This window comes from Alligator sinensis, unplaced genomic scaffold (genome assembly GCF_000455745.1).
Source record: "Alligator sinensis unplaced genomic scaffold, ASM45574v1 scaffold628_2, whole genome shotgun sequence".
In the NCBI taxonomy this organism is placed as follows: domain Eukaryota; kingdom Metazoa; phylum Chordata; order Crocodylia; family Alligatoridae; genus Alligator; species Alligator sinensis.
In genome coordinates, this window is record NW_005841833.1 from 978,349 (window position 1) to 1,001,343 (window position 22,995).

A 22,995-nucleotide genomic window follows, 5' to 3' on the forward strand; every position below is an offset into this window, starting at 1 on the left:
TGGCAGGGGGGCAGGCTAGATGATCTGTTCAGGTCCCTCCTGACCCTAGCTACTATGAAACTATGGTCTGAGTGTCTGAATTCAAACAGGATCAAAAACATAGGATAGACCGTGTCCTGATGCGTGCGGCCGTGCGGTATGTGGTACCGCAGACATGTAAAAAATAACCGGAACAAAAATAAAGCGGAGCAGCGCACGTAGGAGCAGCCGCTCAAAACTGGAGCCATGTTTCAACTGCTGACCCAGGCTCCGGGCAGCAGGATTGTCACTGCTGCAGTCCCAGGAGGTCCCCAGGGTCTCAGGTAAGGCTGCTGGGGCCACCCTAGTGCTAGTCCTAGCCTCCCCTACTCCACCCAGGGTAGTGCCCCGTGCCAAAAGGCGCATGGCACAGGCCTTTCCCAGGGACAACTAGCAGCGCGGCACAAGGTGTCCCACAGCTGATTGGCCACGGGGAACCAAATGTGGACATGGCCGTAGGTTGTACATGCGTCCTGCTTTGTCATCGCCCGTCTTCCCCGTGATGCTAAAGGGGTTAAGCTATTCAAAGGGGGAGCTTGATAACAAGTGATAAAATGCAGGTAAGTCAGCAGCTCTGTGCTCCGGAGGGACCTTGCATGCAGGGTTTGGGGATATTGGACATTGCTGATACTGGGCCAGGCTCTCTCTTTAAGGTATTCAGGCACCGAGAGATGCAGAGAGGGGCCAGGTGAGTTTTCCAAAAGCCCCTGGATGCCCTGTAGCTCTGGCAGTCAATCAGACGGCTGTTTCCAGAGTACATGCGGAGAAGAAGGAATTGCGGGCTTCTGAAAATACCACTGGGTGCCTCTCTCCATCTTTCAGCACCAAAATACCTTTAAAAATCCATTGTGTATGTATTGCACCGCCATGAAGTTCTCTCGAGGAGACAGTCGCAGACGCAACCCTTTGGACGCTTGCCCTGAAGTTGTTGCACACGCCGCTCATGAACGCTGCCTGCTCGAAGACTGCCCAGCAGCTGGACTGAGCCGTCCGGCCTTGCCCTGTAGCAGAAGCGAGTCAGGACAGAAGCCTGCCCCTGTTCTGGTTTCCCGCGCGCATCGGCAAGCCTGGGTCTGAAGTGGGCAGCGGGGGAGGAAGAAAGGGAAGAAGGCGGGCATCTAGGCAGCTGAGTGCCCTTTGGCAGGTTCAAGCAAGGCGCACCTGTTAGCTCTCTGGCTTTGTTCCCGGGTCCCGATGGATGGGTTTCGAGCAGAGGCAGCTGGCTCTTGGCACGCGGGCGCTGGGGTGGGGGAGCTAGGCACGGCAAGCACAACCGATGCCTTTGGCTGGGGGAAGGCGAGCACAGAAGCGTGCTGCGTCTGCAGGGAAGAGGCTCGTCCCGGAGCGTCACAGCAGGAGGTGCGAGGTGCTTGCGTCTGGATTTCTAGCTGTCCCCCGACCCCCCCACAAACAGAGGAGAGAAATGTGCTCTGCATTCCCCGCAGAGGGGAATATTGAGAAAGGAAGCAGGCTGTCTGGCGTTGACTGCTGCTGCGTCTGACACTCTTCCAGAGCCGCTTTCTCCCCCGCCCCCTTAAAAAATAAATTTGTTCGTAAGTCTAGTGCAAGCGGAAGGTGCCAGACTGACAGCTCCGGAGACGGAGGGCCTGCGTGCATGTTTGCAGCGCAGATACAGCCCTGGCTGACTTCCTCGCACTGCCCAGCCCGGCGCGCTTCACCCCAGTCCAGCCGGGAGCGCAGAATTCATTCCTTCGGCCCAGGTCTCTCCGAGGCTGCCAGCCTGCCTGCCAGCGGGGGTGGCACTTGATGCTGTTGACGTTGTCCCCCGGGGAGCCGGGTTGACGCAGCTTTTGTTTTATGCAGAGAAAAAAACGTGGGCTGCGCGTGGCAGGAGGTCGAGGTTTTATTAGCAGTTCTGCCCTGAGCATCTGCATCACTTTGGACAAGTGCCCTAAGCAGCCTGCGCTGAATTTCCTCTTTTTGCAAATACTGGTGATGATAATGCTCCCCTCCGTGGGCACATAGTGAGGCCTAATCCACCAGAGTTTGTCAGTCCCATTGAAAGACCTTGGGTAGGCACAGGGGCATAGGATGGCACCCTGGCGCTTACGGGAGCGCTGTAGTTGAGGGCAAGGCAGCAGCTCTCTCCGTCTTGCCTATTATTGTATTGCTGTCACTGTGATACACTTCAGGGACTTGGCAAAAGAAGAAATAAGCTGTGAAGCATTTCACCATGCAGACGCTGGTTCAAATCCGGCTCAGGTGCAATTGGAAATCGGTCAGTGTTTGGCTGTGGTTTGGTGCCCGGGAGAGAGGAGGCTGGCATGAATCCATCTTCTGGGGGAGAGACGTCTACATCAGAAACCAGCACCGTCGCCAGCCTGCGTGATGGTCTCAGCCAGAAAGACCAGGCATGTAGCAGGGTGTGCCGCGCTTGCTAACGGCGGCTGCTTCGGATCAGGGCTTTGGCCCATTCTCAGGATAGTTGTGGGGGAATTTGCAGGAGCCGTGATGTTTCTGACGGGGATGCCAGAGGATGGAGCTCTGGACACTTATTGCCCAGGTCTAGAGCCAGCGGTACCTGCTCCTCCATGCCACTTAGCTCCTCTTCTGCTATGGCATAGTGGTTGTTTTCAGTGGCTGCTGGCTGGTGCCATCTGGGATGCTGCGTCCCTTGCGAGGCAGACAGGAGTCGTTGAGAGGTTTGTCTGGTACCCGTGGGATGAAGAAGGGCTTGCAGCTATCGATCTTCGAGAAGGGCAGACAGCGGGCACAGGAGTTGAGAACGCCACTGGTTTGACCTCAGCGGGAGTGCTGTGTCCTGTTTGAGCATTGCATGTAAAAAAACCCAAACTGGAGAGGATCCAGGGGTGAGCAACAAAACGCTCAAGTGTGGGAATGCAAGCCGTGTGAGGAATGGCTGGAAGAACGAGGCACGCTCAGTCTGGAGAGAAGGAGATTAAGGGGGCAGGGGATGGGACGTGATACGGTTTTCAAATACTTGCAAGGCGGCCATAAAGAAGATGGAGGAGAAGGTTCTTCCTCGTCGCAGAGCGCAGAAGAAGCAGAAGAGGTGGGTTTAATCTCCAGCCAAGCGGATTTGGATCAAACCTTGTGGAAATCTTCCTCCGGGTAAGACCACGAGGGTTGTGGCACAAGAGCAGCAAACTGTGTCGAATCACCTTCATTGCAGGTTTTCCAGGAGGTCTCTCCGAGGCCATCTAATGGGGATGGTTTGAGAACGGCGGATGCTGGAGGGTAGAAGGTGTGAGCCTGTCCGGGGCACGCTGCGGACTGGGGAGAGGACAGGCAGCGCAATGGGAGACAGGGCGGGAAGCAGAGCAGCAGGCCAGGTGGGGAGCTCAGGGCAAGGAGCGGAAAGCAAAGCAGCAGAACGGGCAAGGGAAGGGGATTGGAGTCATTCTCAGATGGGATAACGGAGTAATTTGTGACATGCCTGCCCAAAAGGTTGTGTCCTGCCCCCCTACTAAATGATTCTTGGTGCCCTTTTTGACCCAGGGACAAGATGGGAGCCAATTTTTTTTTTTCCCCACCTCGCGAGCACTGATGGGTACGATCGGCAGTGTGGGACAAAACTCTCTGTCCCATTAACTTCCACGCCAGCGGTGCTGTGCGGCTGTGGCATCGCAGCTGGCAGCTGCCCCTGCTGCACCAGCAGGGATGGCGGAGAAGGCTCTCGCAATACCCGATCCATATGGGAGCTGGGTTACCCACCGGGCCATTTCTTTGTCTTCCTCCGCTGCCGAGACCCGGCATCTGGATCTGCAGAGGGGGCCACCGAAGAGTCACAGCCAGTGCCTTCCTTTTGCATAACCGGGGTTGATATCCATTAGCAAAGGAGCCTCTAGAGATCATTGGAGGAGGGCTTTGAGCTTGCAAATGAATTCGGGGCTGGTAAGGCACTGTGCTGCGTTTTGTCTTGAAGGATGGATGATTAAAACCTTCTTGACCTTCAGCCTTCGGGGCAGACATTTCATCGCCTCAACGTGCTGCTTTCCCCGATGATTTGTTGATTGCTGTGTCTTTTTTTTTTTCCGCCCCCCTTGGAAGGATCCACAGACTTCCCCGGAGCTTGTTCAGTTGGCTCTGCCAGCTGGACTTCAGGAGCTAGGAAAAGCATTTGAGGATCTGCTGTTGGTACAAGTCGTACCATGAATACTTGCACAGGAATGTCCTGGCAGGGTGACAGGGCAGAGGGGTTTTTTTTAAAACATTTTAATCTGCAGGAGAAATGGAAATGAGCGGGCCGTGCATAGCATAGCAGGTGTTACCAAGCCTGCTGCAGTGCATCTGCTGTAAATCAGACATACGGATTTTTTTTTTTCCTCCGTGGGTGCATGTGTCTGATTTGGTTTAGATCAAGATACCTACCTTATTAACACGCAAGGGTTTGGCCGGGTGATCTTGCCTTGCCTTTTTTTTGTGTCCTCGTGACGAGGTATTTAGCAGAATTTGCAGATTTGTTGGACTCTGACGGGGCCGCGCCGCGAGCCTGGGCTGCCAACCGCGCGCCGTCGTGCCCACGCTACCTCGCCCCCAGCCAGGTGATGGTTCCTCTGGAGGAAAACGCAGTTGCCAGAACCAGGGGCTGTGTTTTGAACATAATATACGCACAACAAGGTGAATCACTATTTTCAAAGCAGGCCACTCCATGAGCCGTATCCTGTTTTCGGAGCTTTTCCGCCGAGCGGCCGCGGAGGTTTTGAAGCGCTCACCCGGTGCCGATGCGCAGCATGATATTTCCTATGTGTTAATCAGCTGCCGCGCTTCCGCAGCCATTAGCAGCAGCCCCATGCACTGATAGCATGAGGGAAGGCCTAATTACTGTTTATTGCACGCGATTAATCCTCCTGACGGAGGAGCCCGGGGAGTCCTGGGAGCTGGAACTGCACGGAAAGCCGACGCAATATATGGCCAAAGAAATAAGGTGAAGTTTTCAATCGTAATCCGTGTTCGGACCAAACGACACCAACTGCGGGCGTCAACAGGGCGGTCAGTCAGCTTTTATTTACTGCCTTTAATTAAGGCTCCATTTTTAAAGGTGACCCCCTTTCCCAGATGGAGGCGGTGGCAGCCACTTGAATTCCCTCCAGCCGGAGCCCCTCGCAAAGCACTTCAAAACTTAAAGCTCTGCTCTGTGGTCACAGTTGGGTTCAAATTAACGTGGGGAAAATTTATGGCTGAAAAGAGCAGCTGGTGACATCTGGATATTGGCTTCCTGCACCCAGCTCTGTTCCAGCAAGCACCCGGGGATTCCTGCGGAAACAAGGGTGAGATGAGGGGCTTGGTCCCTTGGATGCTTGGGTCACAGAAGGGATAGGCTGTCCTATAGCAAAAAAAACCCCCAAAAGGCAGGGACCTTTTTATTTTTATATTTGCAAAAAAAAAAACCCACCCGTCCCACACGTGAAGTACTCAGGCAGCGCGCATGAAGCTGTTTTGCAGAAGCTCTCGAATAGTCAAGCTTTAAAGCTGGTGCGTTTTGATCTGCATCCACACGTCGGTAGAAGCAAGCCGATGAAAACCATACGATGAGGCAGGACTTCTTGGAGGCGGCCTTACAAAGACACCGACGTGATATCCTAGCCGGAGGCACTCCAGCTCAATGCCACGGGGATTTGGGAACTTTGGGACCCGAGCGGGGCTCGCCGTTCTGCAGGGGCACGGGTCAGCATCTCTCTCTTCTCCGTGGAGACCTGATTGCGAGGCCTCCCCGTGCTACGAGATGTTGCTTATAACACAGACATGGCCCTGTCTGCCCTGCGTAGTCCTTGCTGCTTTGTGCTTGACCTTGGTACGCTCCATTAAGTTCTTCCACTCCCTGGGTTTAACCGAGGGTTTCTTTTAGCCAGCCTCTTTTCTGTGTCCCACTGGCACGCTTGCCTTGGCAGATGCTAATTCTGTTCCCGCCACCCCTCCGCTATTTCCTCCTTGACTTCCGACTTGGGTCCTGACTGCCGAGCAACTTCAGCGCTTGCAGATTGTCGAATGCTGGAAATTTCATCCTTTTGTGATAAGTTCTTTCCATTTAACGCCGAGTAACTTTTTAAGCCATTTGCTTTCAAAAGCATTTAAATGTCCATCGCTCCCTTTCACTGGGTCTCCCAGAGACTAGTGAGCAATGAAATGCCAAGGTAGGAGATCTTTCTATATATCTATCTACCTAACTCCTACCTTGGCACTTCATATATATACACGAAAGGTCCCTGGGCCAACTTCATAGCCGGCAATGGGGTTACCGTCTAGAGCGGTGCGGTCTGCAGCAACTCGTGTGACTTGTGCTAGCGCCTAACAAAGAAATATATTTTATGGTCTTAAAACCATCCAAATCATCTAAAGTAGAGAGAAATGAGCAATTCCAGTTACGCGACCAGCTAACACAATGAAAACAGCTGGGAGCTCTGTAAATCTGTAACGCTGGGACCAGCAAGTGCCTCCTGGGCCTCGTCTGCACTCAGGATTTTCACCGTTGACTTTGGTGCAATCAGGATTTTGCCCCAACACACACCCCGGCTCCAGCTCTTTGGGGGTAGAGGGCGGAGATCGTGATTCTGGGAGAAACCTGGGTCAGGGATAAGTGCGCTGCAGTTGTCATTTTAAACCACTCCAGCTCTCTTCTGCAGAAAGCCTCGCTGACTGGGAGCATGCGTCTGATATGATTTTCAGATGTACCGTTAAAAGAGAAACTGCTGAGGTTAACAGGTTCAAAACATTACCTGCTTTGGAAATGAGGCATCCTTTATACAGTCGTCATTCGTTATTGTGCTGCCAGCGGGCACTTTTGCACAGTGCTCACTCCCGTGTCACTGAAAAGGATGCTTTTCCCACCGTACCGGGGCTATGTGTTTGCTGTAAATTAACATTATCCCCCTAACAGCCTTAGGAAAGCAGTCCGGGCTGCTGGTGTTCTCCATGCTCCACTTGTGCTGCTTGTCTTCAGGGTCCTTTAAAGTAGGAGATACAGTAGAGAGTTGACTATGTGCAAGGGTTTGTATTAACAAAACAGTTGGCCCGCAGTTGGGTTTTGCTTGCCATTGAGACAACTACATGGGGTTTTTTTTACTAGTGCCTTGAGATTTTTAAAACACTGCACCGTGCCATGCATTTATTTCTTGTGGTCTTTTCATATTTGCTGTCTCGTACACTAATTAAAGTATTGTTTTTAGCACTTCATCCTGCGGTGTTTAATTATCTGGAAAAAATTGGTTCTCTGTCGTGATGGCGACACTAATTATTCTGGATAATCGAGGCTGGGCTGTACGTTGGAATTCGCACCGCTGTTGCTCGAGGGTGCCCCGTAACGCTTTTTCATAAAGACCGAGCAGACGACAGACCGGGAGCCGGAGCCGTGTGTTTTGCAGCCTTCGATATGGCCAGGAAAGTGGTGAAAACAGTCCTTAAGGCATGTGCTCGCACTGGAGCTCTTGGCCCCAGACCACCCTTGCCTGGTGTTGGCAAGCGGGGGCGCTTGAAGAAGGCCAAGGGTGAAGTTGATTTTCTAGAGCCAAGTTGTGCCCTTCTGGGTGACATTCAGGGTGGTTGTAGTTAAGGCAGTAGCTTTATTTTTCCTTTCTTTTCCACCTTTCTACATCTGTGCCCCCTTTCTGGGGATGGGGCTTGGCTTGGCTAACGAAGTAAACGAGGACATTATGTCATGATCTTCTTCATCCTTGGCTAGTCCCTGTGTTCGTCTCGAGGCTGCTCAGCCCACACCCAAGATCCTGTCTCCTTGGGGCAGTGCTTTGCAACCTGTGCTCCACGGGCCCTTGGGGGTCCCCAGACTATATGTCTAAGGGGCCCGCAAAAAATGACTACAGTCAGTCAAAAGTATGCAAATACTCGCACTTACCAAGCAAAGGTGTCTGCCCCTCCATTCAAAATTTCCAACGGGGTCCACAAATGGAAAAAAAAAGGGGGTGTAAATCACTGCCCTAGGGAAAGGCTCTTTCCTCTCCCTTTATATCCAGCTAATGAACCACCACGAATGAGACGCTTCCCTCCATGACTCAACAGAACCCGCTTAAACCTTTCAGACCAGCCTTTCTGGCCTTCTGCAAAGGATGCAGGTTTTGAACGGCCACGAGGGTGCCAGAAAGTAGTATCTGCAAGAGGGAAACACTCTTGTTACCTGTTTGGATTGCAACGGGAGCTGCAAATGCTTAGTACTTAGCATGAAATTGTGGTGGCGCATATCCTAATCATCATCTTGAGCCTGAGCCTGAAAAATAAATCCCCTTGATGAATTAATTGGCAGTGTGGTTTTGCAGACATGCAGAATCACTCGCATGCAACGAAGCGTGGGTCTAATCTAGAGTCCTGTGCTGGACTCAGCTCAGACCTACCACTCCTCACTCGGGAATGAACCGTAGATGGCTCGAGTGACCTTAAGGGATGAGCATCAACGTTGCGGCTTTGCCTAACCTAGCCCCTTGGCACGTTTCGTACTGCTGGTTTTTCTGTCTGTTTGCAGAAGGGTTACAGGCGAGCAATAATTTACCCTCGTTCCTGATTAACCACCGGTATTTATTTCAGTTCGGGGACTGGAGCATAATTGCATGCAAAATTCGAAGCGCTCTTTCCTTTTGGCAAAAAAAAAGACATTTTTGGCACGAAGCATGCAGGTGGGGGCTCTTTGGCGATAAGGCGACGCTGGCTGAAACAGAGGGCTGCAAAACATTTTTCTCGCCAGAGTTATTTGAATTCTGGTAGCAACGTTAGGGCTGCAGACAAGTGCGTTGTCAAGATCTCGCTGCAGGTGTGGATGTGAAGAGAGCAGGGTGTGAAGGTTTTTCATTTGATTTCCAGCTAAGGAGGGCTGCCTGGATTGTATTGCATCAAGTCCTCTCAGGGGCCGTTGGAAATTCCCAAGGATGAACTTAATAGGCATTCCCACGGATGTGGAAATGGAAATAAAATAGCACCCTATAATGTAAGAGCTGCTTGGCCCCGAATGGCCCTGAATCACTGTTGGAAACTCTGGTTTTAAAATTGTATATATATTTTTTTTAATATATTTTCTTAACGTAAGGAACAAGGCTGAGTTCTGGTTTGCGCTGCTTTTTATCAGCTCCTAAGGCTTCAGGCCAGTCCCCTTGCAATTAGGAGCTTCTTGGTAATATAGCCATTAAAAAAATCAGAATGTGATTATTATTATTATTATTATTTTTTTTTTTTTAATGACCTCTCTGCACCAGAGGGCGTTGGGTTATTCGAACGCCCTCCCTGCTCAACAGTTGCTCATCATAATTCGGTTTGACGAGGGAGCGTGAAATGCTGAAGTGCAGCTGTGGGCAGGCTGGATTTGCATGGGCGCTGCTATTGGGGAAACCCAACAGGAAACTTGAGCGGTGCTGCAGGTTATTTCAGGGCTTGCTAGAGGAACAGCTCTGAATCCTCCCGTTGTTTGCCTGGGAAGGGCTTCGGCGTCAAAGGAAGGAGCTGTCCTTGCCCTGCTCTGAAAGGTGGCAGTGTAGACGGTGCTTTCTCCTTCTCCTTTGCAGATTTTGTTGGCTACTTGAGTCTTGAAGACGAGCGCTCTTCAGTTTAGGACTGATCTGCCTCGGAGAGAGAGAACGAGAGTGCACAAACCACATGCTTTTCCTTTTTGGCTATAAGCCACCGGTCGGTTTTCCAAGTTCGCATGAATGGTCCCTGGGCCAACTTTATGGCCGGCACCGGGGTTACCGTCTAGAGCGGTGCGGTCTGCAGCAACTCGTGTGACTTGTGCTAGCGCCCAACAAAGAAAGCCCCCGGCTTCGTTCTTGGAATTGGAGTTTGCAGGGCTGGAAGGTAACCGGGGTGGGGGGGGGAAACCCAATCTGTGAACTGAGTGTGTCTAGCTTAGAAACCTGTGGGTGTTAATGTTCAGAGCAGATCACGTTAAAGATCACGTTGCCTGCGTGGGGCTGTTTTCGTGACACCTCCTCTCTAATCTCGCTCAGCCTGGTCGAAAGTCATTGGAAAGACCTGCGTTGACTTCAGTGGACTTTGGTGAGGGGATAGCAAAGACCGATGCAGATAGAGTAGATTATATTTGTGTGCGGGGGTCTAGCCCGCTCGGACCTGGGCCCATGCCACGTGTGCTCCAGACTCGCCCACCATCCCTGCCCCCGCTGCCTCACTGCCTGTTCAGTGGCTTCATGTCTCGAGCGATCGTGTTAGAAAAAGGCATTTCCCAAGCCCTGGATCTGTCAATTTTGTGATAAAACTGCACGTCTCTCTGACACGTTAAAAATATCATGTCCCCATTCTCTGCTCCTGTTGCAAAGTCGATCCCTGGACATAAGATTGTTTTTGTAGCATCCCTTTGCAATTTCCGCCGGAGAGTTTTGATAGGGGGGAGAAAAAAGGCTGGGAAAATGCTTTGAAATCTGTTAAGAAAAAAAGAAAGACGAAAAAATACATCTAAAAAAATGATCTGGCAACAGTGGAATATACTTCTTTTTTTTTTCCCATATGTGAGAGAGTGCCTAAGGTAGTTCTTAATTAATAAATCAAGCATGGTAAATGGAATTGGAGCTATTTGAACTTGGCTGGCTGGTCATTTGTGACCCCAGCACGCTGGAGAGCGGAGGCTGTTAAGGATGCCACTTGAATAGCATGGCTGTTCCCACGTAAAGGCTGCAGGGAAGAAGGGATGTTCCCCGTGTTTCTGATTAAGATTAAGCAACAACCAGGGGCCGCTGACCGCGGTGTGCATGCTCCCTCGCCCCTATATCGGAGGCCCTCGTGCATGGTCACGCAGATTCCAGCGAGGTAGGGAAGTGTCGATACGTTCATTTTGCAGATGACCAATTGAGGGGGCAGGCAGACCGGCTGATTTTGACGCAGGGTATTATGCAAGATAGCGTTTCCTGAGCTGGGAGATGAACTCGCTGCACTTAAGCCTGTGGATTTGCTGCTGGTTAACAAGAGCAGGGCCTGCACTTCATCTCTGTAAGACCCAGGACCTGATCAGGCCGTTCAGTTCAGCGAGCACGCGACATCGGTGGCAATATTTGGGGTTTTCCTCATTGGTACAAGGAAAGCTTTTAACCGCAATTACGTGTGCCACAATATTATACCGTTGCTTGTCTGTGCCGCGCGGTTCCTGGCCCCGGGACTCCGCGTCCTTCATTCCTACCATTTCAGTCTCCTTTCACAAAAGCCTGCTTTGGTAGCATCATGTTCTACTTTTGAGCAGAAACAGCCTGGGCGGTCTCCGTCTGTGCTGGGTGCTGCACCTCTCGAACGCACCAGAAAGTACGTGTTAAAGTTGACCTACTGAGAGACGTGGCTTGTTACCTGCATGAAGGGTGTGAAGTTGTCTTATGACTCATGTGGATGATGTGAACTGTAAATCGTATCGAGGACTGTGCCTTCCTGCAATGGTTTCTACCACTTTAGCCTTTTTCAGTTTTTAGAAGTGCCGGGAGCCTTGTGTTTTCTTTTGGCTCTAAAATTGCCTCTCTTTCTTTCTCCCCAGGTCTCAGGAATTGCACCTGCGGACGGAGGCCCATTCCTACCTCTCTGACCTGAGCAAGCAGTCAGATATAGAGTACATTGAAACAAAAAGACCACGACTAGACTTGTTGCAAGACCCGCTGATGCGGCACTCGCCTCTCGTCAACCAAAACCAACAAGGAGGGACAGAGGATCTCTCAAAGGTAAAGGGAAGAGCTGCATGCATCCTTAGGATGCTACCCAGGGGCTGTGTGCGCACTAGGTGGAGCGCTTGCACTGTATACCTTCTACGGGATGTCTGTGGGGCACGTAGAGGTCTTTAACTCTGCCAGACGCTAGTCGACGTGGCAGTGATCTGGCTAAGCTGTTGTAAGGAGAGGTTTTCTAGTGTAACAAGTATGCACTCGCTGGGCTACCAGACATTCGTGACTAAAGCCACGTGACGTTCCCATTGCTGTCAGCTGGAACGGGGAAGTTGCACGCCTCCGAGTGAGGTACCGCTTGCTTTTTATTTTGCTGAAATTTTAATTTGCTCCCAGCTGTTTCTTTGAAGCGTTTGAAACGTTTGTTGGTCAGTCAGCAGGCTTATTGCCCTCAGTACAGTTGCACTTCCCTTTCTTTGAACGTTTCCAAATCATCTCGACCAAGGTGAGTAAGTTCGTGCATTGAATAGTGGAAAGAGCTGCTCTTTCGGGTCTGACACAGCAAAGCCTGCCTCCTCTTAACCCTCCTCCAGCAGAGTAACTTGGAAACTGCCGTGTCTTCTGATGAAGTAAATACGATCTCAAAAAAATCCCCTGATTCAGCCAGCCCGTATTTATTTGCATCTGTTCTGCGTTCCGCCCAGCACTCTTGCAAGCCCCTGGGAGATGGGTACGGCTGCACGCAGGATGGGTTGCTGAGTCTACATTGCCTCTAAAAGCAACGAGACGTGGGCGTCCTCTTGCTCAGCAAGGCTGAGTTATCACGATCCTCCGAATTGGAGTGGCATTGGTGGGCTTCAAAGGGAGGCCTGTCAAGTTGGCCTGAGTGAGGAGATGTTTGACTCGTGGGGTGCAAAGCTAGGGGGAAAAAGGAGGCGCTCGGGCTGACATCCCACCGGGAAGAGACAAGATTCCCTACTGAAGGCTGATAACCGGGGTGGGAGATTTTCTGAGGGTCCGGGTCTTTGCATGAGCAATGCAACCCACTGGGAAAGAATAGAGCCAGCGCAACCTTAATGGCCAACCCTGCATGATGGGCTTGTGACACTCAACACAACACAGACCTGTCCCCTCTGCTCTTTGACAGAATTCTTCCTTGACATAAGATCTGGGCAGCTTGGCCTCTTGCGTGCACCAGCCCTGCTCGTTTGCTGCTCCACAAAGCAGCCGTGACCAGGCAATAGCATTGCCACCCACGCGTTTTCTTTCAGCGCTGTTGGGATGGAGCCGTGCTTGGAAGCAGCTGTTCAGTGAAGAAGAATATGTTCCTTTGACTGCTGGGTGAGGCATCTCGCGGTGGGTGACGAGAGATGCAAACCCCGTGGTGATGAGTTGCAAAGGAGGGAGCCCTTTTTCCAAGCTTCTGCCCATTTCTTGGACAACATTTTCTTTCTCCGCATAACCTCAGCCAACATTTTTGGTCTGTGTCTCACCAGAAAACCATGTACCCTCGCAGCTGCTGGTTTCTAATAATGAGCAAAATCTGGAATCGAGGCAGAGCTCTTGCCTCCTCTTTAAAAAAAGTGTGCAGTTTTGTTAAAAGCGTTTGTGTTGCAGATCACGGTGTTCCTGCAGCTGTTTGAAGTCTTGGGGTCTGGACAGAGGAAGAGAGTTGGTGTCTTAAACCAGAAGCAACATTAGGGCAGCTTGATGTCTTTTAGGAAAATGTCCTTTCTGGGGTGCTCAAGAAGTGGAGCTAGTGCTGGCTGTTAGCCCCTTGTGGCAAAGGGCAGAGTATCCTCATTCCTGTTGAAGTGGACAGGAGAGGAGGGCTTCAGGGACATTGTAGACAACTTCCAAGGATGTGCTAGATGTCTTGCTCCCCAAAGATATACTGCTTTACCCTTCTAGCCTCATTGACTAGATCAGCAGGGATCTCCTGGCTTTGCTTAGACTTTCAGGACAAGGCTGTTCTTTATGCTAAAGCAGTGAAGACTGAATTCAGCACGTGGTGCTGACAGGGCAAATCTAAATTTGAAATAAGTGCTGCGTGTTAATGGAGTTGCTTCAAACTTACCGTGGCATAATAGGAACAAATTGTGCTCTCGAGTGTTCGGCCTCCTCTGTCCTTGAACTCTGGCAGGGACGGTGCCTCCGTGACGGATCTGTGGGCAGATGATCCCATTCTAATGCAGAAGTGTTTGGCAGGATTTCTTTGCTCTTTGGGAATATCACACTGACACTTGCTCCGAAGCGAAACATCAGGAGTGTACGGGCTCTGTGCCCCCGGGTGTGACACGAGTACCTTTCCACGACTGCCCTGTGAGTCTTCTCTCCCTGAGCTGCCAGTGACTTCCTTGCAAGCAGCTAGGAATGTCATCCCCTTGGGCTCCTGTCAGCTTTCCCGCGGAGAGGCGTAACCTTGTGAAACAGCACCCCGTGCCTCTGTCCTTCGCCCGTCTCTAATTCCCATTTAGCACTGTCCTTGCAGGCACTTGGCCCTGACTGTCACGCTGCTCTTTTAGCAATGCATTGGTTTTTGCACCTCTTCCTCGTACCTCTCAGTTCTTTCAGGCTTATCTTTAGCGACTTTCTTCCCTCTGTGTTTCATGTCAGAAGCCAGAAGTCTCCAGTGTTGTGCATTTGCCAGCTGTGCAGAAGAAAGACTTTGCATTGAAAAGCTAGGTATTCTTGGACTCGCCGCTGTTGTCAGAGAGTTTTTATCATTTGTCTTCACATGGCTGTGATGTACCAGATTGGGAATATGAGAAGAGGGACCATTGCTAGAGCTTGCACTGGGGCTAAGAAATGCGTATGGAAGAACTAAAGGGTTCAGTGCCCCCGGGTTGTTTTTTGTGCGTGCATGCATGTGTGCACGCGTGGGTGTGAATGCAAGTTTAAAAAGCTTCACTTAAAATCAGTGGATGCATCAGAGGAAAATTGTTAAGGATGTATTGAGGTGACCAGCTTGTCAAGTTTTGTGCTGAACAGTGAACTCCTGGAAAACGGGGTTTATAGTGGAAAGGGTTTCTAATAGCCAGTTATCTAGTTGCCTTCTCTGCTGCTCTGCAGGGCATTGAAGGTAACTTTGAGGCAGGGGTTTTCAACCTTTGTTCATTTGCAGACCCCTTTGGAAATCCCAGATGGAGATGAGGACCCCTTTGAATTGTGAATGTGGGTATTCCCATACTTTTGATCAATCATACTTATCTTTTCTGGACCCCTTAGGGAGAGCTTGCAGCCCCGCCAGGGGTTTGCAGACCGCGGGTTGAAAACGGCTGCTTTACGGCATTCAGTAGTCCTGTTTTCTAGTTTTTTGCTTGGTTTTTTTTCTGTTCACTTTTTTCCTTCACTGCCCAGTGCCTTGGCAGCGCCCCTCCGAGGCAGGCTTCCCCCCAGCAAATCTTTCCCTTCCACTTTGAAAGGCAGCTGTTGGGTTAGAAAGGCGGTGGGTGGATCAACGCAAGGTTAGCAACTCCCACAGGCCCAGCTGTCAGTTCAGACCTTAAACCCGGTGACCTCACGCCCGCGCTATGGTGCTGGCCAAGGATTCGGGTGAGGATAATTTTGGGAGCGCTGGTTGAGGCTTGCCCTGCAGAGGGCATAAGCAGGGCAGGCCTGGATGGTTCCCTGCACTTGCAAGCGCAGCTACTTGGAAGGCTCGGGCAGTAAATTATCACTAATGCTCCTGCTCTGTGGTTTGCTGCATGGCTTTGCAATGGGAATGTTCATCTGTTGCTGGGATTAACCTCTCAGAGTTTCCAGTGGGCTGGACTCGCAGTTATTAATGAAACTGGCTGGAACTTGTGTTGACCTTGGCCATGGTCCCAGTTGGCTAGGAGGTGACTGGCAAAAGCATAATCTCTAATTGAGTAATCCAGCTCCGAGGGGGGTGGGGAGGCAGCAGCGCTTTGAACTCCGGAGGCTGCAGCGCTCAGACAGGATGTGGAGGAGCGCAGCATTCATCGGCTCGCCGCGCACCGCAGCCTGCAGCCGAGTTCGGGAGGAAAAAGGAGGCGACGTCCCGGTGACCTCAGCGCGTCGGCGAGGCATCCAGGGTGCGGGACAGGCCCTATAAAGCCGGGATCATAAGGCAGCCGCCTTCCCGTGCAGTGCCCTCCGCTGATTGATTGCCCTGGAACCAGAGGGCAAAATGTCTGCGTCATAAAGCAAAGCCGATACGAGCAAGCGTCGCCGGAGCAAAGGAGCCATGGGGCCGGTGATTTGTCCGGAGTCAAAATCCTGCTCCTTCCTGCCACTGGTTTTTTCTTTTATTCGTTTTATTTAGGCAGCCTGGAGCTGCGCAGTCGAGGGTTTTAACGAAGCTGTTTTCTCTGGTCGGGGAGGATGGGATGACAGTATAATCGGGTGCCTTCTGCACGCTTGCCTCTCCTTCAGAGGAAGGGCTGCGGGTGCGATCCTGTTAGAGTTGGCAAATAAGCTGGGGCAATGCGTGCAGGGAAGACCTGCAAAGATACTCCGGGGAGAGACAGGTGCTGCCGTGCATGGTTCAGGAGCTGCCGTCTTTTTGCAAGGGCAGGGCTGTGCCGCTGCAATAAGGCAGTGAGTCTCAAATGGGGTCACCTGCGTGTCTGGGATGTGGTGAGCTTGTGGAGGAGCCGGGAAAGCAGGAGGCAAGGGAGAAGACACGTGAGCGGAGGAGAACATGTACAACCGTTCTCCATTTCTTCCTTGTCTCTTGGGTTGGTGCAGAGGTTACCAGGGCTGTGGTAGGAAGTGTTACCTCTTTTATTATCCATACCATAGAAGCATACAGGAACACAGCCGTATAACCAGCTGCAAAAGGGGACGTGGGACTGAAAACACTTGCAGCTGTGCTACGGGGGGTACCACGAAAGGCCAGCGGCTCGGCCCAGGCGATGGGGAAAAGGATTCCTGTTCTCAGAGCTGACTCAGTTCGCGCGCTGCTCTATCTTTGGTCCGGCCCCACGACATCACATCCCTGGCCTCGGCACTGCTTGAGAAAGGGAGCTCCATGTACTGAAATGCAGTAAGCATAACACAGGATGCCTCCGATTCAGGACACCAGGAAAAAAAGGTCAACGGCCCCAGTTCCTTCTTCGCCTCCCTCGCCCTGAGGACACGCTCTAAGAAATGACGCACGGTTTCCTTGATGGTTATTGCTTGACGGGCTCTCGGTGTAGTTGGCCACTCATCAGCAAAGAGCGGTATCCGGACCCGGAGTTGAGCAGGTGTAGGCGGAGGCGGCAGCAATCTGCTCATGTCCATCCATCTGCCTTGGGCTGTTTGAGTAAAAACCTGCTTCTGACAATGGTTTGTTAGTTAGGGCGGGGGCGAGGAGAGAATTTGGGATTAGGACGGAGATGATTCAAAACTATTTCTGGGAAGATGAATAACTTGTTGGCTTTCTCTGTCATTCCAGGCATATTTACCAGCTGAAATGTTTGGATTGTTTGTGTTGTCATACAGCAAATGCTTCTGGATGGCTTTTCCGGTCTCTCTCCCCTTTCTCTCCGAGGATTAACTTTTACTGTCTTCCAAACACATGTTTTGGTCCAGAGATCTTGGCCACATCCTACGCGCAGTGGACATACTCGTGTGTGTATGCTTGGGCGTGCATGTGTGCATGTCTGGCTACATGCGTGTAAACACCTGGTATTTTAAAGGGCGTATCCAGGAAGGATTGCAGCCCCTGCTGCAAAGCAGGCGTCCCTGGACAAATGTGGGAGCCTGTCAGCAACACGTGCCATGCAATAAGTTGGGACGGGGGGGTCTCTATTTGGGCAGTCTCTCCCGTTCAGGGCCTGAGCTGCTCTGCCCTGTTCAGCTGTCCAGACCCAAGGGAGGCCTTGCGCAGGTGATCCCAGGGAAAGGCGGTTTCGTGGGTGGGAGGAAGAGTGGATCCGGCAGCAGGCCTTGCAAGAGAGAAGGTGAAAGGGCAGAAGCTCACGGAGCGGTGGTCCACGGTCAGCAGAACTGATTGCCTTGGCGTTTCTGCGGTAGAAGAACAAAACCACGGTTTGGGCATGGCTGCGACTCCTTCCCGGGCTGGGGCAACAGGCAAGCAGCTTACGTGACCCAGGCCGTGCTCCGGGGAGGCAGAACAGACGTGTCGGAGAGCTCTGGGGTTCACCCCCTGGCAGGGTGAGCAGTGCTTGAGGGTCTTCCCTCGGCTACAAAGCGCTTGCCTTCAGTTTAAGTTGTCATCCAGAAGACAGCCCTGGCAAGATCCCCGTGAGTCCTGCTGCGCGAGGCCCAGGATTGTCGGCACGGTGCAAGCTCCGGTGCAGAGTTTTGATTTCTCCTTTTCCTTCTGCTCATTTGAGGATGATTGACGCTGAAAGCAACCATTTAAATTACCTTTCAAACCGTAACGGTGGAAAAGGACTGCGTGTTAAGGCTGACTGCTCCTAGGGAGCCAGCCCTGTCATTTGCATAATTGGACCTTTCCCTTGCATTCAATCAGTATTACAAGGTTTGTACAGTGTGACATCTCTCCTAATCTGCTCGGGGTGGACGCAGAGCCCATCACTTCATACGCGGTGGCCCGGTAATTGGAAGGCCAATTGCTAGGTTTTCTGCTTCTGAAAGGAAGTGTCACAACTCCCCGCGCGTCACGGATGTGCGGGTCATATCACACCAGGTGTAATAACCTCCGAAAAATACCATAAGTACCGTGACTTGGGGCAGGACTTGGGTGAGAAGCATTTGGGGGATAGCCGGGAAGGGGTGCTGGTGGTGCAGCGTTGTTCCCAGTCCACCGGGGAGTGAATCGGTGGAAGCAGCGTGGCGCGACGGGGATTTGGCCGCGGGGAACAGGTAGTTGCGGTAGATAACAACAGCCAGACACCGCATGTGGCATTGTCTTGCGAGGAAAGGGAAGTTGGCCCTTCTGTCCTAGACGAATGACATCAAAGGCAGTGACCGTCTCCCTCCCCTACCCCAAAGACTCAGACTAGTAGCGGTCTGCACTTTGTACCCATTTCTTGGGTTTCTCTGCGTAGTTAAATGTGGAGCAGTGCAGCAGTTCATCCCCGGGGGCTGCTGTGCTCAGTGGAGGGGGAAGTGGCTGCTACAGGGATGTGCAGTCATGGCAGACCGTGAAGCAATGCAAGATGATTGGGAGTCCTCTTCCTTGTGCGTTTTGGGGTAGGGTATGTGCAGGCTTCCTGGCACCTCTGCTGAGGAACAAAGCCCACCCAGGCGTTCCCACTGTTTACGCTCCATGTGCTGGACAATGTCCTTTGCTTCCCCTGGCATGGTGCAGGGTATATCCTGGACAGCTCTCAAGACAGATCCCAGAGCCGCTCTGGGTGGGGCAGGACCAAGCGTGCCAAGCTTGTTTCTGAGTACCAGTCCACGATCACCAAAGACACCATATAGACATACCTATATAGATGGCTGTCTCCTGGACACGTTTGTTTGGGGTCCCTGTTCCTCCTCTTCCCCCACATATATCGTTTCTATCTTGTTGAGGAACATAAGGCCTTTGGGCTTAGGCTGGGCCATGCCATATGTCTGTACAGCCCCTCACACGCTGCGGGTGCTCCAGAAAACAATGATTCCCCATAGTAATGTCACTAAATCCATACCTGTGAGCTTGTCGCGTTTGTGCACATCACGAAAAGAAGCGGTGTGGCATGGGCTGAGCCAGGCTGGATGAATTGTACCTGCTTCCCTGGTGCAAGTGAGTGCTCCTTCTGCCACAGAGACAGGCTGGAAATGGCAGAGGAGATGCTGCAGCCATCAGGGCTGTTGGCTTTGGTCTAACTCGCAGCGAGGGGATTTGGCAACGGAGGGCCGCTGCTTTCTGCGCCTCTTGGAGGGGAGCTGGAATACGTACGCAAAATACTGTAGCATCCCCTGCAAGGTCTTAGTGACTTCAGCTCCTGGCACGTCGGAGGGGTTTGTCCCTTAACCACGCTCCAAGCAGCAATAGCAGAAGAGAGGCGGCCTGTTCCAGCAGCCCTGTTGGAATAATACTCTGAAAACATCTTTCTTTTTGGACCCAGACCTCTTCTTTTCACGTGGAACTGGTTCGGGCACGTGTTAGCCAGAGAGTGATTATCAGGCTTTCTCGGTTTGTTCTGCGAGCCAGCGCTTTGCATTTGCTCTGTGCAGGGAGAAGTGCAGGGAGGGGGAAACCACAAGCCAACGGCCCCTTTCTGCGCAGCCAGACCGCTGGCTGCGTGCGATAGGAGCAGGGAGGGTCGCTTGAGGACAGGCTGCTGACCCTTTTGCTCGCTCAGGCACGCTCTGAAGCTCACGCTTGAGTTCTTAGCACCTTTTAGTTTTCCAGGAGAGGGCAGAGAGCGAGAACGCTGCCGTTCCCCCCTCGGGTTCAAGCTCCGACCCAGCTTGTCCACTTCTGCTCCAGTGAGCTCTTCTAGCACCTAATTTACTCCGATGCAAACCGAAGTCAGAATTAGGCCCCTCGGGACTCTGCCGGGCCTTTGCAGAGCTCTGCAATGCAGCGGGCCTGTGCCGAGCGCTCTCATGTCCAGGTGCTGCACCCATGTATGTGTTCAGCCCAAGCCGCGTTTGCCGTCACGGGCCACCCGTGGAACAGGAGCAGCCACCACTTGTGTTTGTGGAGCTTTCCAACCGACGGAGGAGCTGCCGTTTGGAAAAGGAGAACGTAGAGGCGCCAAGCACCAAATGTGCTCAAACCAGCGGCTGGCCTGAGTGCAAGACTTGCCACTGACCCTTCTGCAGCAGGCCCCAGGCCCTCGAGATGGGGATCCTTCTTCTCCTGCCCGCTGGGGCTGCACCTCAGCGCCCCATTTTTCTCCCACTGGGGCGTGAGCATTAAACAAACCCCCGCAGCAGAAGAGCGTGGCAGGCTGACAGCTGTGCACTAAAGAAGGGCTCCTTCTGCATCTGCTCTTGGTGCTACGAGATGGCGCGTGGTGGTTCTTGGGTTGTGCATCGCGAACCTGACAGCACAGCAGTTGGGTGCTCAGCTTGTCTCTGCTCTGGCCTAAAGGACTGTGAGCCTGCAGCATTTGGTGCCCTGACTGCATCCCTTAAAGGCTTCCTGGTGATGGTATCCTGCCACGCAGTTAGCGCCCCTTTGAATGAGCACCTGCAGCAGCTTTGTCTGCTGAGCGCTTTGCGCCTCCCAACCTGCTCCCGCGCTTTCTAGGGTTGCCTTTGAACCGGCTTCCCCGATGGCTGCTCCGACAGGCTGTTCTTTCTTCTCTAGTCCCTTCGCTGCCACTGAGCTTTGATGGGCTCTGCTGTGGGCGTCTCTGAGATGGATGCACCCACTTCGGGATCCTTGAAAAAGGGCTGTTGCGTAGCAGCAATCATACGCTTTCTGTACTGGGTGCATGGCTCACTGATAGAACAGGGCACGGGAAGGGAGGGATCGGTGGCTTTTATTTCAGATACTGTGTGTGTGTGAGAGAGAGAGTAAGCGTGACAATCGTACACACTTTCACACTCACTCAATCAGATACTACTTACAAATAACTACAGAGCAACATTTTAGGCATGCTATTCATTGCTGCAGGGTTTCAGTTGTTAAGAATACAGCTTACAGTAGTGTCCACGAACATTCATTGCCTGTGTGTGTTGGTGAGTCATGCACACCCTCACACCCAGTCAATTAGATACCGCTTACCAATAAATAGAGAACATACTTTAGGCAGCATGCTATTCATTGCTGTGGGGTTTCAGTCATTAAAAATGCAGCTTACAGTTGTGTCTGTGTGCATATGGTTGCATGTGTGAATACACACGCACACTTACAGTCACGTTAAACAAGTGGAAAGCTGCAATAAAGAATATGCACACTTGTAGGCGTAAATATATGTACGTGCTATGGAACTGGGCTGGTATATATGTCCAGTGGATGTATGCCTGAAGACAGTGGTTTCTCAATTTCTTAAATCCTGTGTTCCACGGTATATGGCATGTGAAAATACACTGTATAACACTCTTGTAAGCTGCATTTTCAAAGGCGCCTTGTAACCATGCAATTCAATGATCCTGTCTTCAGCAGCTGCACTAAGAATGGCTCTCAGTCTCCAGCAAGCCAAATATTGATTTGAGCCGGCCCAGATGCGCTTTGAGACATCACCAGCGTTCATGAATGCAGCATAATCTCCAATTGGAGTGGTGGAATTTCATCAGAAAAGCCCCAAAAGGGAGGTTGATTATTGCTTTCTTCCAAATGCCTGAATTTTATTAGCTTCAGTCATTCTTGGCAGGGCAGCGGAATGGGATTTTATAGTTAGCAAAGGAAAAGTAAACACCGTAATCATTTCATAGCCCTGTGCCTGCCAAAGCAAATGGAAATTCCAGCCTTCGTGGGAAGTGGCTGCTTTGCTAACTGATAATAACAAATCCATTTGCAAGTTTATTCTTGTTAAAGGATCTGAATTTTTAGCTATTAGTGTCTTTGGCCTGAAAACGAGGGGGCATTTTAGTTGTTACCGCAGAATAGATGGAGGGACCATTGAGCGTGCAAGCCTGCTCTGGCAATGCTTAGTGGTTTAAGGTGCACTTTCCCCTTTGCCTCTAAGAGTCTTTTGATCCCAGGGGCGGCTGGCAGCTTTCTGGTTTGTCCGTGCAATCGTCATTCTCGTCTGAATAGTCTGAACAGGTGCTGATGGTAGGACCTGGGCCGTTCCTGAGGGCTCCTCAAGGTAGCTCGTGCCCCTGCTGCATCCCAAGGAAACCTGTTCAGCAGCAGGAACCGGTGTGGTGAGCAGCACGCGCAAAAGCTTCCCCCGGAGGGTCTACCAGGTTGGCGCGTTCGTCTTGAAAACGGGTGCCGACAACTGATATTTAGTAGATCCTGGAGCCTTTTGGTGTGTTGGAGAGGATCTGATCGCCCTTCCAAACGGGGAGCTGCCATTACCTTATGCAGCCCATTTAAAAATTCCTGTTCTTCTGTCGTGTCTCGGTTGAAAGAATCTGGTTGGACTGGTTCTTGGTGGGGTATCAGCAGGGCAGTCAGAGAGATGGTGCCTGGAAGTGAGCAATACTCCACTATTTCAAGCCACGTGGGTCCACATTCCCTGGAGTTTTGCCTGGTTTTCCCCGGTTGTGCACAGGTTTATCCGGGCGTACAGACTTCACTAGTGTTTGTATTCAAGCTAGCGACCAGGTGAGTTCCTCTTGAGCTATGTAATGAAATCATCCTACGGCGCTTGTGGTGTTATAGGGGGGCAAGGGTTATCGGGGCCGCCCGGTAAAACTCCCCTTTGACTGCGACGGAAGTTGAGTTAGGTCCTACGTGTTGCATTGCACAAACCCACAGAGCCGTAGACATGTAGGGCACGAGGGAGTTTCCACTCTGAACTCAGTTGCCTTCCTTGCTGCTGCGTGCTGGGTTCAGGCTGCAGGGCCCTGGAGACTGACAGAAAGCAGGCCGGCTCTTCAAGGAAATGGCTCCTAAGACGGCAAGCGGGCAGGAATG

The 22,995-nt window shown here is 51.9% G+C and overlaps 1 protein-coding gene across 25 annotated transcripts in view; it reads left to right on the forward strand.

Moving 5' to 3' along the window:
* Window positions 1-22,995, forward strand: part of NCOR2 (nuclear receptor corepressor 2) — a 276,099-nt gene that overhangs the window by 57,651 nt on the left and 195,453 nt on the right. For all 25 annotated transcript variants that reach the window (XM_025197842.1, XM_025197845.1, XM_025197875.1 and 22 more), the window contains exon 4: window positions 11,465-11,645. In XM_025197842.1, the coding sequence (XP_025053627.1) occupies window positions 11,465-11,645 (181 nt within the window). The remainder of the gene's footprint in view (window positions 1-11,464; window positions 11,646-22,995) is intronic.